Source organism: Pocillopora damicornis, chromosome 2, assembly GCF_964200805.1.
Source record: "Pocillopora damicornis chromosome 2, jaPocDami1.2, whole genome shotgun sequence".
Classification (NCBI taxonomy): domain Eukaryota; kingdom Metazoa; phylum Cnidaria; class Anthozoa; order Scleractinia; family Pocilloporidae; genus Pocillopora; species Pocillopora damicornis.
The window spans coordinates 28,438,468-28,455,782 of record NC_142671.1 but is presented as its reverse complement, the minus strand read 5'-3'; the positions used below and the strand labels follow the sequence as shown (position 1 = coordinate 28,455,782).

At 38.6% G+C, this 17,315-nt stretch overlaps 1 protein-coding gene and 1 pseudogene across 2 annotated transcripts in view; one reads left to right on the top strand and one right to left on the bottom strand.

Moving 5' to 3' along the window:
- LOC149050645 (uncharacterized) overlaps window positions 1-17,315 on the bottom strand; it is a 404,897-nt pseudogene that overhangs the window by 63,306 nt on the left and 324,276 nt on the right. The window lies entirely within an intron of this gene.
- Window positions 2,409-16,774, top strand: LOC113673331 (uncharacterized). The gene is made up of 15 exons (XM_089198183.1): window positions 2,409-2,471; window positions 2,931-3,002; window positions 4,444-4,515; window positions 5,433-5,504; window positions 5,970-6,041; window positions 6,672-6,737; window positions 7,827-7,898; window positions 8,462-8,533; window positions 9,326-9,400; window positions 10,556-10,627; window positions 10,821-11,841; window positions 12,253-12,334; window positions 12,681-12,719; window positions 14,818-15,885; window positions 16,063-16,774. Exons 5-14 carry the CDS (start codon window positions 6,004-6,006, stop codon window positions 15,855-15,857), a joined length of 2,577 nt encoding a protein of 858 aa, XP_089054309.1. The 5' UTR covers window positions 2,409-2,471; window positions 2,931-3,002; window positions 4,444-4,515; window positions 5,433-5,504; window positions 5,970-6,003; the 3' UTR covers window positions 15,858-15,885; window positions 16,063-16,774.

Genomic DNA, 17,315 nt, shown 5'->3' with positions numbered 1-17,315 from the left:
GATTAGACAAATTTACTAGCCATGTTATAAATTTACTAGCTATGTTATAATATTTCTGGATACCTATCACGGACGAAATTATTTTTTTTAACGCAAACTATTCTAGTTAACATAAAATTTTTCTCGCAGTAACCTGTCCTTCTACCTGACTAGCAATCTGTACACAAAATTCCTGGTTGCATACGGGATATAAAGTGGCAAATAATTAAGAAGACAAAAGAGCAATTTAAAAACAGAAGTGAACATGGTAGAAATGATGAAAGAAGTAAAGTGAATTTAGACGCGCAGATGGTATTGTCTGCATCAGATATTCAATAAAAAATAATAATAATCAAAACTCCTATGTTAAGGAATTCTTCTGTTGACATGATCGACAATTTTAACGTCCAGAAAGAAAGGATTGCCAAAAGGTTTATAGGGAACTTCTTTCTCCTTTCTTCGTTTCTTACTTTGCTGGCTAAAACCTCCTCTGTTAATTTTGCGTAGATTTCATATTGACTCTGTCTGCCAGGAGAAAAGTCAAACAGTCTGCCTTCTAATCGTCTACTCCTCAATACCTGCCTCATCTCATCACTAGCACTTATAACTCTTATTCAGTAAAGTGGTCAGTAACATGTCTGATCTTGTTACAAGTCTTGTTATCTTCAACTTTGCAATAACAGTACAAAGTAAATGAGATTAACCCATTTGTTTTTTAACTTTTACGGTTTCCTTCTCACCATTGCAGTTTCCTGAACAACAACAACATAAAGAACTTGTCCTCTGATCAACTACCTAAAAAACATCCGTGGGAATATAAATTTAAGAACCTGTAAGTGTTTGTGGCTTGGGAATCTTTCTCCGCTTGAGTTAGTTACCATATCTGAGGTCTAAGAAAATTCTAGCAACAGACCCTCTCTAATGACGGGGACTAAAAATAAAACCATTAATTCTCAATCTTGATAGGAAATTTAGAAAAATAAACTGAAATAAAGATACTTTTTTTTTAATTGTATTACAGTTGTGTTTTAGGCCCCATTTATATGGTCTCGAGTACACTAGACAACTCTACCCCTCTCACGCCCCCCCGAGACAACTTAGACAAAATTTGACATCTGTTAACCTGTTGACATCTGACGGCCAGGCCAGGTTACATACTCGACAAAATGGCGGACGACAGGGAGTATACAAAGAAATGCACGCGCGGATTGGAAAAAAACCAGCCAGAACTGAACAGTTTTTTTTTTCAAAAGACCATATCAATGGGACCTTTGGCCGAGTGAAAACGTTTTAAGTTTTTTTTACCTTAATGTAAGAGTTTGAACAAGTTTGAAGTGTTATTGCTTAGATGACTAAAATCATTTTGATTCGAATGTCGTTTTTGCTCTGGGAACCAAAACGTTGCTGGAACGAAGGATCCTTTTATAATCGTGATGACTTTCTAATTCCAGCCTCTGTGTTTGGGAAGGGTCAATCGCACTCTATACCAAAAATTACATATGCGAAGCGCGCCCAGATTAGCCTCAGACCGTAATTTACTTTTATGCGTTCAAAACTTTCTGCGAAGAAAAAAAAATTCATGTTGACATGAGAATATCAATTGTGTTGATTATTCAAAGTTTGAAATAACTTTCACTGTCTTTTCACGGTTGGTTTCGTAATTTGTTTCAGAGATTTATCACTCTGTTGAAGAATCAAACTAAATTAGAGTAACTGTGGGTGGTTTGTCATGCAACCCGAAAAACCCTTGAGATTTCGACTCGTTAAAATTGGTTAGGTACATCCATCGACAAAACGAGGCGTCTCTTATTTAAGAATAAATAAGCAAATGGTTTATTAAGGTCTATTGGGGCCCAGTTCTCAGTTGTGGGTATTTTGGTACTGTGGAGAGGATAATGGGCGGCACGAAACACGTAGGGAGTGACCTTAAGACCTGTCAAAAAACAATATACTTGGTTCTAAAAGTTTCCCATGAAAAATATGCTAGTTTCTGTATTAGGAACTTTTGTTCTGATGGATTTCCGTAACATACTTAGGGCAGGGAAGTAACTTTTGGCGAGGCTGGCAGGGTGATTGATAAGCTTAAAGCATCGAAAGATTTTGATGGGAAGGAAAAAACAGTTAGCCCCTTCATTTGATTTTGATGTCAACTGTGTACGAAGAAACCGCTTGCGAAACTTGAACTACAAAATGGTTTAGTTAATTTGTAATACGTTTGAATCTTCTTTTTTACCACGGCAGTGAACAGCGTAAGAAAATATATGAATACAAGTGCACTCAAGAAATGAGCGCACTCGTCTTCAAATATTTCTAACTTCCAGTGTTAACACTCGTATGCAACAACAGCCTCTCTCAAATTTGTTTAAACGCCCATAATTGAACAATTGAGGACCGTTGAGAAAATAACTATATCTTTTATGCAGAACCTTAGACTTCAACGAACTGGAGACACTTCCTTCTAATATATTCAAACGCCACAAGTTATATGATCTGTAAGTATTTTGCTCTGAAGCTGAATAAAGTTGACTGTCGCTGACTTCGTTAGATTATTCTTCCTAGATTGTCCTTTTATTCATAGTCTCACCTCCTTTAACTCAAACCCTTTAGGAACTTTCTTTTGTGAACATGTGAATGTATAATAACTACCCAACGAACTTGTCAAACAGCAAGCACTTGTGTGAATCATTGAACAAATTCGTCAATCGCCAGATTAACTAAATCCTGCGTGACTTGTCATTAGAAACACAAGAGTAGATGTACTTGGCCCGCTGGAATCAACAATAAAAAAAACTGTCCATGCACATTGGTATGGTATTTTTTTCCCAACAGGAGTGGTAGGTTTTCAGTATAAGCCACAGACAAAAAGTTACGCATCTCGCAATTTCTGGCCAGCAGAGAGAAGGAAAGTCTTTTCAAATGCTAATGAATATTCAACTTAATGCGTTTTGCAGGTGGCTCGGGAACAACAACTTGAAAAACTTATCTGAGGATCTATTTACTGGGCAAGATCAGCTAAAGTATTTGTGAGTACTAATGATTTGGTATCTTGTTGACGAAATATTTGTCAAGTTATTTGCTCTACTTTGTCTCTGACGGAATAGCCTGTTAGCGTCGTAAAAATGATTTCATTTATTCGCATAGAAACATGACCAGCACTAAAGAAATGAAAAACATTTCAGCATGGAAACCTCGAATGCGTTACACAGTTCGATAATTTGAAAGGCACAATGCCACTGTCACTGGTTTGACAATATAGTTACGTGTGATGTAGATCGCGACGTTTCGACTGCATACTGCTAGTCTTCTTCAGACGATGAGGTCGACTGGTCATGCGGTGGTCCGCTGTCGCACGGCTCTCCTATTGTTGTGTTTTCTGATCGTGGGCGTCCGCTCTATTCCACTATCCCTGTTAATGTTGTTAGGGTGAAGCCTAATATGAATTGCCTCTTTGACCCTGCGCGTGTCGTAATGAGGGTCACGATCAATAAACTTTACTTCGTTCCAGAGTGGCTTATGTCCGGTGTTGTGGGCATGCTCTGAAACGGCGGAGGTCTCGGTACGGGTGAGTCGGATGTTTCGATCGTGCTCCTTAATTCTGTCTTGCATGGGTCTTCCAGTCTCTCCAATGTTCACCTTGCCGCATTCACAGGGAATCCTGTAGACTACGCCATGTTAAATTGTTTAGCCGTGTTGACAGCGTCTTTTGGTCGTACTAACTGAGATCTTAGCTCCGACTTGAAAACAGCGCGTACCTTTGACATGAGGTAAAACTGCAGTAGCTTTGAACTCGTTGGTGCGTTCGGTACTGTTGCTTGTTTTCCGGTCTTGGTAAGTTTCTAAAAGAAAAAAAGGATAACCATTAACCTTTGACTACATCGTGAAACAAACGAAAAACTTTGCTTTTATTGTTCACACCTTGATGTGAAATTTGCGATCCCGTTCAGGAGAACATGCAATATTGAGTTCTGAATCGTTCATAATTAGAAAGGCGGTAGAAGGGTGAAGTAAAAAACAATTGTTTTAAATTAAAACCGATTATATCGGATTTGATCTCGTTCTCTAATGAGAGAATTTACTGGTTTAGCCAGATAAGTCGATAATCTTTTAATTAATGACGTCAGGTATTTTCCGAGCGAGAGCCAGTCAAATAAGAGTTGTTTTCAGACTATTGTCAAAGGCTTGGTGCGTTCAAACTAAATGGCTGTAAAAAAATAAAAAAAAATAAAAAAACACGAATAACGATGAGTAACTAACTGATCCTTACAGGATTTAAGCAATTGTAGAGAGTAATGCCTTGCCTAACACAGAATTCTATTTTTCGGTCTTCGCTTTCTGCTTTTGCCTCATTTGCAGTTTTTTTATGTGAGGATCAATTGATACTCCATTACCGATTTGTTACCCTGAAACTCACCCTAAGTGTATCTTTTGTAAATTTAGGTCTTTTTTATCGTTTTCGTAATGTAGGCGGTTGAGTGGCAATCGGCTGGAAAAGCTGCCTCCAAAAATTCTTCAAGGATTGTTCGCCTTGGAGGAACTGTAAGTAAAAATTTTGCGATATTTCTTTCCGAAAGTCTTAGTCAAAGAGAACATTCTTTCTTGTGCATTGCGTTTGTATGAGATTATTGCTTTCAAGTCGTTCAAAACATGGCCACACTGAACGATCCACACCTTGACTTTTTAAGCGCTCCAGAATTTGTAATTTGTTCACTGTAACACTTTGACGATTTCTCTCGTGTTGTATTTGTCTAACGCTCAGGCCTTATGCGATCGATACCAACCTCAGATGAGGCCGAAGGATGTATTTTGAAAACTAGAAACCAAAATACTAGAGATTGAAACAATAATGGAATGATAAATCCCTTATTCGATGTTTAACACATAATACGATCGAACATTTTGCTTATTGCTTGCATTTTCTTCGCCCTCGCGGAACTCGGAAAATGGTGCTACGAAACTCGCACAACACCCGCCCGTATCATAATTATGTTTAATTATCGAAGAAGGCGGATTTGTTTACCAAAAGTAAAAGCGACAAAAATTGGATCGAAAAATTTTATTATCTTTCTCAGAGGAATTCTTTAAGTTGGAAATTACAGGGTGGAAGTAAGAGATAGACACTTACTTGAAGACCTATTGACAATTTCGAGGCTATACATTTCATTTAAAAATAGGTTTCTTTTTTCATTAATAAAATGATAGAAAACTCGATGACCCGCAGCTGAGTAAATTCTATTAGATAAGAATTTCGTCTGAAACATTCATCCAAAATTGAAATGACTGAGTTGACATTCGTCTGAAGATAACTTTCCCGATGTCTTTCAAATAAAGTCGTTGCACACAGTAGGGGAAGAACTTGATAATAGCCGGCCTCAAAAATGTAGTTTGTTATCTGGGACTCTTTTTTTCCTTTGCTTGTCTTCTTACTGATTATCATCTCATTCTACAAATGTTAGGGACTTGTCCTACAATCAGTTGCAGAATTTTCCTCGAGGGATACTTAGCACAAATAACAAGTTGAGAGAATTGTACGTAGGACCTTTCTTTGTGCTTAAAACTGAGCAGGTCAAACCTAAACGTTTAAAGTTATTTGAAATCTCGCATATTTCCGCTTGGAATGCGGCTTCATTTGAAATAAAGTACTGAATCAGGTGTTATTTTGCGATAGATGCCGCATTAATGTGCGAGGTCTTTCTGCCATTATTGTTTGAAAGAAAGGTCTATCAGCTTTAAGCATGTAGTAAATATGTTCGTTGAGTCCAGTTGTTTCATACTAGAGATTCTTAATTATATTTTATGTTTTTAAAGACACACAGAAAAACTTTTCCTTTCCTGATTTGGTAAAAACAATTGGTATTTATTGTTCGTTATCCGGTTTGGCTCCTGTCCGGCACCTAAGAGAAATGTTTAAGGGTGAGGCCTAGCCTATTTTCCAAATAAAATTTGTGTTCTTGAAAAGCTAGCTAACTCTTTACCTCAATAAATACTCCAAGGGATTTGTCAAACAACGAAATTCAGCGTCTGCCCATGGATGTTTTTGGCAACCTTACCCGGATGGAAAAGCTGTAAGTGGCATTCAGTAGAAACTTCACAGCAAAGGGAATTATAATGTACAGTTTTCCATAGAGCTTTATGTAAATTAATGCATTAAGACCATTATAAAAACAGAGCTTCGCGAATTTAGAATTTGTGACTCTTAGGTGAAGCGTATCAAAATAAACTCCATAAGCTCGACTGGCTTTATATAATACTAACTTTGGTGGAGTTGGTCATTGAGAACAATTGAAAAAAAGAGGTCAATATTAAATTCAATTGTCTCACACAGCATTTTGCTTCACGTGACTTGTGAATATAATTTTTTCGCTGAGTAACCAGGGAACTCTGTTAAGATTGATTTGTGATGTAAGTGACTTATTATAGTTTGGTGCGTCAGTATTGGAAAGTGATGTCGTGATATGAAAACGCCCATGTTAACAATTAATGTGCAAATGGTATCTTTTGCCTAAACTCTCAGGATCAGGAGTAAACAGTTTATATACTCAGAAAAAATGGGTAGAACTTTGTAATTCTTCAAAATAGCTTTGTCAGAACCAATTGGGTTTTATTTCATGCCTATTTGGAGAGAAAAAGAACCTTTCCAAGAATCTCAAATTCTGTTTCAACTGAATTTTTTTCATTTTATATATCACTCACAGCTTACTCTCCAGTAACAAACTTCAGCGCTTGCCAAGGTTCAAAAATCTCTCCGAGTTGAAAATATTGTAAGTGATTCACGTTTGTGATATAACTGGCTCAGTGCGTGTCTTGTATAATGAGCATTAATTAAAGGTAGCGTTGGCCAAAATCAAAGGATCAGCTTGGGTACGGACCATTTCTCTGGCATCTTCTTATGACTTAAAAGTCTGTTTAAGGATGTTAATTGAGTAAAAAGTTAAAAATAAACATCCACTTTGGAAAGAGATGCCATCAACTAAGAATTACCAGGGTACAAATTTTTAAGGTGGTAGAACAAAATATAATACAACACATCCCCTACAAAACTTTAACAGCACCCTCCCCTTGGGGCTTGACAAGGACCATATGCTAGAAATGATCGCTGATGATTAACCCAAATTAGACTTTAACAATCGATTGTCATTTTTCTTAAGAAAATGTATTAAAATTCTTCAGCGGCTTTCAAAACGATTTCGTCAATGTTGAGTTTATTTGGGGTTTTAAATGAAAACACAGGATCTATAAATTCCAGTTTTTAAATAACATTTTTCTGGCAGCTTTTCCAGTTGTTCCAGAAAAGGGTTGTTCAAACTAAAAACATAAATTTCCGGGTGATGCGATTAGAAATACGAGCTTTAACTCGTAAATGGGCGCACGTCCGATCATTCATTTACATGTCACAAGGGCATTGTTTACCTGGCGGCCAGGATAGTCCTTTCGGTGAAGGCGTAACACGATGGAACTTAATGTTCTTGTCACAATGCACGTGGCAACGTTTTGGTCCAAATACATTTATGAGATGTTTTTTCAGGAAGTGTTGGAGCACACTGATGAGCAGTAGAACAGTTTGCCGAATACCAAGGCGCTAATACACTTTCGAAGGAGGTTTCCATACTAAGCATGTTTAACTCGACTGACTTTAATTAGGGATGAAACAGTTTCTATGATATGAGACAGGGCTCGGGACTAAATTAGTCTCGAGGTCCTAAAAAGATTATGCTGGGTCAAGGGTACTTAAGAATCACTAAGCTTCGCAGTCAGCTCTGTACTGCCAAATATCATTAAGGTCAATAAAGACCTCCCCCCATCGAAGACTCTGTCATTGTACCGAGCGCCTGGTGCATTTTATTGTGTAGATACATGTATAACAACAGCCTCGTAGCCCTGTCACCTGATCAGTTCCAAGGCCTGTCCAAACTGGAAGAACTGTAAGTAAACATTCGATATAAATCATACCTGACTGCACAAGTAACTATTCTTGACCAAATATGTACTTAACCAACTCAGTAGGGCGAATAGACCTTTCTTTCCTCCTCCCACCACTTTTGCCCAAAGTTCGCTAAATTTTTAAGCTAGTGTACTTTGATTGAATAAACCTCAGGAACCTTAGCAGAATTCTGAAAAAGATGCTTTTTCATCCATCCAAGACAGCAACTGCCACCTCGGATTTCTCCAGAAAAAGACAGAAAAAGAAGAGAATTAGAGATGTAGCAATTCTCTCCCTCACCCCCGAAAAAAATCAACAGATCAGTTAAACAATGCTTTTATAGAAGTCCAAATATTAGCGTGCGCTAAGTTTTGACATTTTCAGCAAGGTAGCCGCAAACTGCATATCAGTCTAACTTCAATATCGGAAAGCTCTTGAAGATTTCGTAAGGAGAGGGCATTTAAGAATCAATGAAGATAGGAAGAAAGTTTATGTAAATACGTGCTTACCACTAAATTTTTCTATATTTCTGATAATAATGATGTGCCCTCTATGTTGTTCTAGGGTTGTTTACGAAAACAACATTAACTACCTGCCACGTGAAGTTTTTAAAGGCATGAAAAACATAATGGCTATGTAAGTAACTGTTTCTAAACTATCCTCTGATTAACGGTAACGAGGTACTGTAAAATTAGTAAGGGTCTCGTGAAGATGCAATTATAGCAATGTTAGGAATCTCCATTATCTGCGACGAGTCCGGCTCAGGTAAATCAAAAGGCCTACAAAGTTCCAGACCAAAAACACGGACAATCTTCTACCCCCGAGGACAGATCATACCTTATGATCAAAATCATGTGTGATGGACGACGAAATATTACGATTGTGAAAGTGAAAACGGGCTGACTAAGAGATCATATTAACTAGAAGAAGAGTGAACCACCAAAAGGCAAATCAGACAAAACCTTGAGAGACACCAGGTCTCTTTAACCACCAAAAACAAGATCCTGCTAAGGTATCCCCATCCAGATTCAAACACTGAGTTTACAAAGACTTGTAGCGTGAAAACCTCTCGAGGGTAAGCATGACAATACTCATGGGGTTACTTAAATCTGCATCGGCCACGCGGATAGAGATAGATCTATCAATGGCGACTTAAATAGAGAATGTTTTGTTCATTCTTGATAACTTAACTGTCACTTTCAAGAACTTCTCAGTAAAATGAAAATTCGTAAAAATACTTATGTGACATTATTGTATGACCCACTGCCTAATGTACGGTGAGGTTCTTTTCTCGTTGCAGAACATTTGAAAAAATGGAAGATATTGCCTTCCATCCTTGACTAATTTTCTGTCCAGTGTTGTTTTAATTTACGCTTTAATGCTTGTCAGTTGACGCTCTACACTTTTGATTGTTTCATCGTTCTGTAGGAGCTTTTATTTCAACAATATCCGCACCGTTACCAACGAACAATTCAAAGATGTCGCCCCAAGTATTCGATTCCTGTGAGTATGAGTAAACTGATACTATTCCAGGTGTGTTCAAACTACTTTGAGTTCAAGGGAGACAGATATTGTTGGTGCGACCTTCACGTGCTGTAAACTCACGGATAAGCACCCCTCCCCCCATTTTAATGAATGTACAAGTGATCATACCACTGGCCGAATTGTTTAAGAAGGGAAAATGGAGTAAACGATTTTCACATACATACCACCACTGATATACTAAGAGTACCAACTGTGCCGCTATTATCGATCATCTTTGTACATTAATGCACAGTTTACACTTTTATTTACGCCCAAATGTTATACTCCTTATGACAATCATATCTGGTCACAAGAAAAAGTTTGGGAAAAATTTAAGGGAGGGCCCCTCTCCATAAAGTACCCTCTCTGTAATGAGCGACCCATCTTTTCTACCTGAATTTGAAATGAGCGCATCAGGTGCTCATTGGAGGATTAACAGCATATGAATATAACAAATAAAGACACTTCGGCATAGCCTGTGTAAGTATGTTTTACAAACTCAGTGACGAGTTATCCGTCTTCGGTGTTAGTTATCTTTCAAATAGCTGTTGAGAATTGGGCAGGAAAAGGAACAAGAGAGAGCCGAAAAACTGATTAATGCATAACGGTGATAAGACCGAATGGAGTCCAATTCGATCTGTAATCATACAAGTGATCTGCAAAATCGGACGACCACGAGGCGGGAGTCTGATTTGTTAATCACGAGTATGATTAAGGAAAGAATTGAACTACAAGAGGTCCTGTTACCAATTTATCATAACCACTTGAATTTCCGAAAAAACAAACGCACCTAAAATAAATATCTCCAGTGGAGACAATTTCTTCAGTCAAAAATTCCTCCATTTTGGAAATTCCCCAGTTTTTCTTTGGTTAAGTGGTTGTTGCTATGATTATCTCGATCATTCCTGTGATTGGTGGATTAGCTGAGTGGAGTTAGTACGATTGGCTGCTTCAACTGTCCGATTACAGGTGTCCGATTACAACTGTACAGAATGATAAGTGAAAAATGAAGCTGTGGATGCACCAATAACATTTGAGGAATTTGTAATTGTTCTGATTAATAGGCTAAAGATATCGATGTTATCAAGAATTAGCGAGCAAAGTTTGCCTCAATTTCTTTCCTTAAATTTGCAGGTACTTCCATTACAACGAAATGCGAGAACTACCGGAGGGTTTCTTTTCAAACATGAAGAATCTAATAACTGCGTAAGTCAAGTGGAATGTACTCGATGCGAGGAGTTTAAAATTGAAAAATTTCATTTTCCAGTGCCCAGTTATACTGCGCTTACTGTTTTACTATTACACTTTCATTTTCTTATAAATTTAGATCCTGTGACGGATCAAATTTGTCTTTTTTTCCCCTTTTGTTGTTCATCTGAACTCTTTTTATGAACCGTAGGACTGTAGACACCAACCTGATGTGTTGCCATTTGACGAAGCAGGACGCAGATTGCGACTTTGCTTATGTCGACAGCTTCGCCAGTTGTGAAACTTTGTTCAGAAATCGAGCTCCTAGGGAGTGCCTCTGGGTGGTTGGAATTATGTCGTTGGTTGGTGCTGTGTTTGTCATTGCGTGGCGGTTGGTGTTTAGGGAGACGAAGAAGAAAAACAAGATACAGTCCATCATGTTGATACATTTGGCTGGGGCTGATGGACTTATGGGTGTCTACCTCATAACTATAGGTGTGGTGGATGCCATTTGGGCAGGGGAGTATTATTTGCATGACTATTACTGGCGTTCAAGTTTAACATGTCAGATAACAGGTGCCATTGCCGTGTTGTCAAGTGAGGTGTCTGTAATGACGATTTGTTTGCTCTCCGCCGACCGGATGAAAAATGTTCTGTTCCCCTATCGTGGAAAGTCCCTTACACTTAAGGTTACGCACCTTTTGTGCTTCCTTATCTGGATTGTTGGTGGCATAATTGCATTTATTCCCACGGTGGGCTTCGACTACTTCGGTAGTCGCCAGAAAGGTCATCACTTTTATGGTAGATCAGTTGTATGTCTGCCATTGCAACTTTCCACTGATAAGCCGTCGGGCTGGGAGTACTCTGTTGCCATGTTTGTTGGTTTAAACTTTAGCCTTTTGCTCTTTGTCGTCGTGGCATATACGATGATAATCTATAAGTCTTGCGCATCAAACAGGCGCATGGCTAAGCAAGGGACCGAAAGAGAGAGGAGAATGAAAGCCAAGTCAAGGGCAGCCGATCTGAGGAGGGAGGCCTCGCTCGCCAAAAGGGTGTTCTTCATTGTTCTTACCGACTGTGTCTGCTGGATGCCTATTGTGGCGATTGGAATGAGGTCGCTCTTGGAAAAATCCTTCCGTACACCAGGTGACCTCGCAGTTTGGATCGCAGTCTTTGTTCTGCCGGTTAACTCTGCCATTAATCCCATTCTTTACACCTTGTCAACCCCACAGGTACATGTACTCATAACTTGAACGGTTGGAAAAGTATATATTCAGCCAATAAGTTAAATTTTGCATTTATATCATCACTCACAGATCACAGATCACATCTAAATTCGACAAGAATAAATAAGTGAAACACGAACCGCCAAGAAGTGTCTCACTGTGTATAATTTTACCGTATTTAATATTAGCTCGTAAACTTGATTTTCGCCATTTCTGAGATCCCTTTGCCTCAGAACTCTCTTCTGTATGTAAAACGTGCACGTTTTCATTGCATCGCACTCGGTTTGAGAGTGGCTGGAAAGCTGCACAAAAGTATTGTGCGCATTTGTGGGGAAATCAAAGACTCGAAGAGTTAAAAACTGGTGAGGAAGTATTATTTACTGATTATAGGCTCGTGTTTTGTTTCGACGTATTTAGGTCCGAGGAGTCATCAGAACCAAACTCCAACCGTTGTGGGATTATCTGATGGAAAAACTCGGCCGAAATCAAAATGTTGAAGGTAATTTTTGAAACTTTTAAAATAATCTTTCTTCATTCTGGAGGGGTATTTTTCCCGTTCATTAATTTTTTGTTTCATGCTATAAAGTTAGGTTTAAAACAAGTTTAAGAACAGATATACTGTGGGTTAATCAATCAAATCGGCTCGTAAGCCAAGAGATACTTTTTGGTTACCTATATGAATAAGAAACAAACAGATGTATGTATTTAGTGGCGCGTGAGCTTGTGTATTTCATGTAAACACATACGTAGACTCAACCTCAAATGATAAAAAAGACATTGCCTCATGAATGAATCATTTTGTTATTACTCATGTTTTCTCCGCTTCCTTGTATTTTTTTCGTCAGTTCAAGATCAGGGAATAGAGATGAGAGTTATCGAAGAAGGTACGCACCATTCACTTCTCCACAGACTAAAACACATTTCAGAACGCAACACCTAGCATTCAAAAACCAAGAGCGAAACAGAAAAGCATTCTTGTAACTTTGAAGCAATTCGGTTCGACCTTTTTGCCAGTTTAAGAAACGCGTAAAAAATAGTTTAGCCTCCAGTTTGAAGTTTACAGACAACCACATTTTGAGTCAATTTAATGACTGTAATTTTTCTTTATGTAATATGCTTAATCCTACTTTGACTGATTGTTAATTATTATTTAGTGGAGGGTAGACTTATAGATCGTTTTCACGTGACGTCACAGAATTAATTTCCGCCATGTTGGTGCACATCTAAGTCTCGTGTTTCAGTCATTACTATAAGCAAACACGGTCCAAATTTATTGTTCCGAAATTCGAAAAAAATTAAATGAATGGCGTGTACCGAAAAAATTGCTATTCCTTCGTCTGATCCAGACCATGTCGTTCAAATTCCACTGTTTGATTACGTTAAAAAACTGGATGTAAAAGTCAGAGAGCGTTATCTAAAGAAGATCTCGACTATCGGAATCGATCCTGTTTTGATAGGTGGGAAACGCTTCGAGCCTGATTGCTTACCGCCGGTGGAATCGACTCATTTGCTCTGCTATTTTGTTTTAAAGACTAGCTATTATACGCAAAAAAGCCTTCCGCAGTCTCGAGGCTTACAATCAAATCTGGATTATTACCGCGAAGGATGGAACAATAAACTGCGCTCATTGTTTGGGATGCGGGGCAGGCCTCGCCGAACCATGTTCGCTCATAGCTAATGTGCTATTTTACCTTGAGGCCTGGACAAAGGTCGATGGAAGGCTTCCCTTTACGCAAATTAAGTGCCCTTTGATACTTCCCAGTTCCGCAAACAAGGTGGAATACTCTCGTGTCTGCAATATTAACTTTAAATCCGCTAAGAAAATGAAAGCCGACCTCGATGAAACGATAGAGAATCTCAATGAGGGACTTCAGGTTTCTAAGAACTCGGTAGTCTTCTCTGAAAGCCGCGTTCAAAAACCGGAGGTGCCAGCACCGACGCAAGCGGATATAGAAAACTTTTATTTTGACCTCAGCAAATGCAAAACAAAGCCTGTATTGCTGAGCTTAGTGCCCACTACTGATTCGAAATCGAAGGAAATATCGATAACCTTTACTCCTGGTTCATCAATTATTTGTTTTTTGGACTCGATTTCTTCCCATAGCGGCCTTTCACGTTCTCCAGCAACACGTTTCACCTAACGACCTCTGGCTCTTTCGTCTCACTTGGTGGCAACTTGAAGATTGGCTTGAAGCTTTTTGACAAAACCACATTTCTAATGACATAGATTTTGGGTCGGAACCAAATCTGGATCGTAACGATCCCACAGTTTAACCGCTTTTCCGGAGATGAAATGTTTACTACAGACCCGGTCGTGGAAAGTTTCCGTACTTCTTCTCGTCGAATAGTAATGAATGATTGAAGGTATTCTTGTCATATTGATTCCTTTATCACAACTACTTCGGGTCCCACAGCTACAAATCGCGCATAAAACCATTTTTTTTTTATCATAAACACAACTTCTGGTCATATGTTTACAGGCAAGTGGTGTGCACCAATATGGCGGCCATTTAATATGAAATCACGTGACTGAAAACGATCTATAGATTTTTTCACCACTAACAATATTTCGCTTTTTGTCATAAAACACTCACACAAAAATCGAAATGGGCTAAGAACATCGGAGACTTAATCGGCTGAGTCCAGTGCACCACATTTTTGATGTTACCACATTTTGACGTCATATGTTATCTATGAATGAACAGACGCATGGCAACATAGGCTACTTGTTTGGTCGACCGTGAAAAGTTTTCAAATAATGGTTTTAATAAGGTATCAAAGGCACAAAGAGATATTCGGAAAAAGCAAAAGCGGAGCCTAAATGATTGAGGACGGATCGGAGAAGTTACACGATGCGGTTACCAAATGCAAAAAGCACGGTGTAGTTCGTTTAACAAATTTTGGCGATTTGGCCAACTACAACCATCTGAGGAAACACTTTTTAACCTTATTCCCTTTTTGTGTTTATTTTATTGAACACAGTACAAAACCAAGAGGAATTGGGGAGCACTGACGATAGTGAGGATGAATCGCAAGAAGAACAAGGAGTTGGTGAACACCACGCAGGATCCGGTGAAGACAATGAACAACCCTCTGAATCCCAGCAAGTTGAACACGAACAAGACGAAAAACCAAAACAGGGAAAAGAAGAAGCCACTGAAGAGCAGCAAGTTGAATGTAAACAAGACGAAGAACGAAAACAAGGCCCAGAAGAAACGACTGAACAGCAGGAAGTTGAACGTGAACAAGACGAAGAACCAGAACAAGGCCAAGAAGAACCCACTAAACAGCAGCAGGTTGAATCTAAAGGAAACGAAACACCAAAAGATGACCATGAACAACCAACTACAGAGCAGGAAGTTGAACAAGATCATCATGCAGATTCAAAGGAAAACAAAGAAGTCAGCGAGACGCAACGAGAAAAACAGGAGCTAAATGAAGCCGACGAAAAACCTGAGGGAAAGCTGAAAGGAGACGATCAGGAATCCAAACAACAGGGCACTCAACAACAAGAAGAAAAAGAACCGAACGTCGACCATGCAGAGTCTGATGAGCTAACGGATGCAAGTAAAGAGAGGAACAAGTCGAAAAGAAATGAAAACGAAAGTGAACAGCAACAAGAGGAAAATGAACAAGATGAGCTGGAGAAAGAAGAACACCCTGAAGAAACCGAAAAGCAGCAAGTTGATTATCATCAAGAAGAACGAGAAAAAGACCATACGGATCCTAAACTCGAGCAAATTGGACAAGAAAAACCCAAAGGAGACGATGAAGATTCTAAGAAAGAGCAACTGGATTATGAACAACCAAAAGAAGACCATGAAGGACCTATGAAAGACCAACTGCAGCAAGGAAAACCAAAAGGAGAGAATCAGGAACCTAAACAAGAGCAACTGGAAACTGAAAAGCCAAAAGGAGAGTATGAAAAACCCAAACAAAAGCAACTGGAAGACGAGAAGTCAAAAGGAGCATGTGGGGACTCCCCACAGCAAGCTGATGAGTCCGCGGAAGATAAATCTTAACGACAGCAGCAGCTGATTGCAGAGGAAGGTATGTTTTGCCACCCTCCATTTTCGCCAAAATTCAAAGTTTTGGAGCATTAATTTCTCGCTTATCAGTCTGGGTAGAGGAAATATTTCTTCGTTACTCCAAAACTCTTGGTTATTTGTTTTAGGCGACAATGTTAACTAAAGTATCATGATAATGAGTTACTTTGTTATTTAACAGGATATTACGAAGAAGATGATGCGGTACTGGATACACGTCTGTGATTGCTAGCATTGACTCATCAAGTCCTTTTTAGTTCTAGTTATCGTTTTAGTAATAGAAAGGTTACATACCGTTATATCATTAAAATGACTTATTTATTTAACCAAGAGCATTAGAGGATAACTCATATAAGGTATTACAGTGACTAGTGCGTGCCCGCAATGTTTGTTTTCATTTTTTGATAGTCTGAGTTGTCGTAGACAAGTACAAACAGCTACAAGAGAAAGGAAGTTAGTATGGTATGCTAAATAGATAATCGTGAAAGCATATTTACGGCCGTGTTGGGCTTCCAGTGTCGTCAGAAGTTTCCGCAACTGATTTTATTTCAATATGATTAGGTTTATTAGTACTTATAAACATGATTTAACTATCTACTCAGCATTCAGTTGCATCTATTACTCATTATTTATTGACTTTAGTCCTAGCATGTTATTTAGTAGGTGGCTTAATTGTTTTTACAATGCTACGCCACTAATCGTATTTACTCCACTGCACACATATATCAAGCGCACAGGCCAGATAATGTATTTTCATCTGGCTTCTTTTATTTATTCACCTTTGTTGTTAACCTACGATTTAAGTTAAAATTTGGTAGAAGCTTGCACAAAAATATAAGAAAAAAGTATCACAGGAGTGATACCAAGCCATTTAGTGTCTAATTAAAAAAAAATCATAAAATTTTAGCTCTCACTTTTTTTTGTCTTCTAATAATTGAACCATCCTGGAGTTCTTATAACTGGAAAATCACCTTTGATGCTGGAAATCAATTCAGTTGCTGCAGGATTGTTCAAAATAAGTTGAATCAGATTGTCAGTTGACTGATCAACCAATAATACGGGACGTGAGCTCCAGGGAAAGGTTGAAATTCAAGCACAGAAATGGTAGGAGAAGTTGAACGTAAAGATTCCATCAACAAGCTTTCTTGTATCTCCATAAATTTTGAATGAACATCATGCACTGTTGTCTCCTAGAGTCAGTGACAATCCCTGGCTTAATGTTACTTCTGCCACCAGGATCCCGCTCTTCCTCACATATATATATATATATATATATATATATAACTAACTGCAGACAGTACTGTTTCGGCCTTCTGGGCCTCATCAGTGCAGTGCTGATGCTAGGATGGAGGTAAGACCATATAGCCACCTCAAGTGATCTCACATATGTGGGATCATCTAAGCCATGCCAGAGTGCTCAAACTAGAAAAACTA

Coding starts and splice junctions, on each gene's coding strand:
- LOC113673331 (XM_089198183.1), top strand. CDS start 6,004: ATGGATGTTTTTGGCAACCTTACCCGGATGGAAAAGCT. Junction 6,042..6,671: donor CTTACCCGGATGGAAAAGCT/GTAAGTGGCATT, acceptor TATCACTCACAG/CTTACTCTCCAGTAACAAAC. Junction 11,842..12,252: donor ACACCTTGTCAACCCCACAG/GTACATGTACTC, acceptor CGACGTATTTAG/GTCCGAGGAGTCATCAGAAC.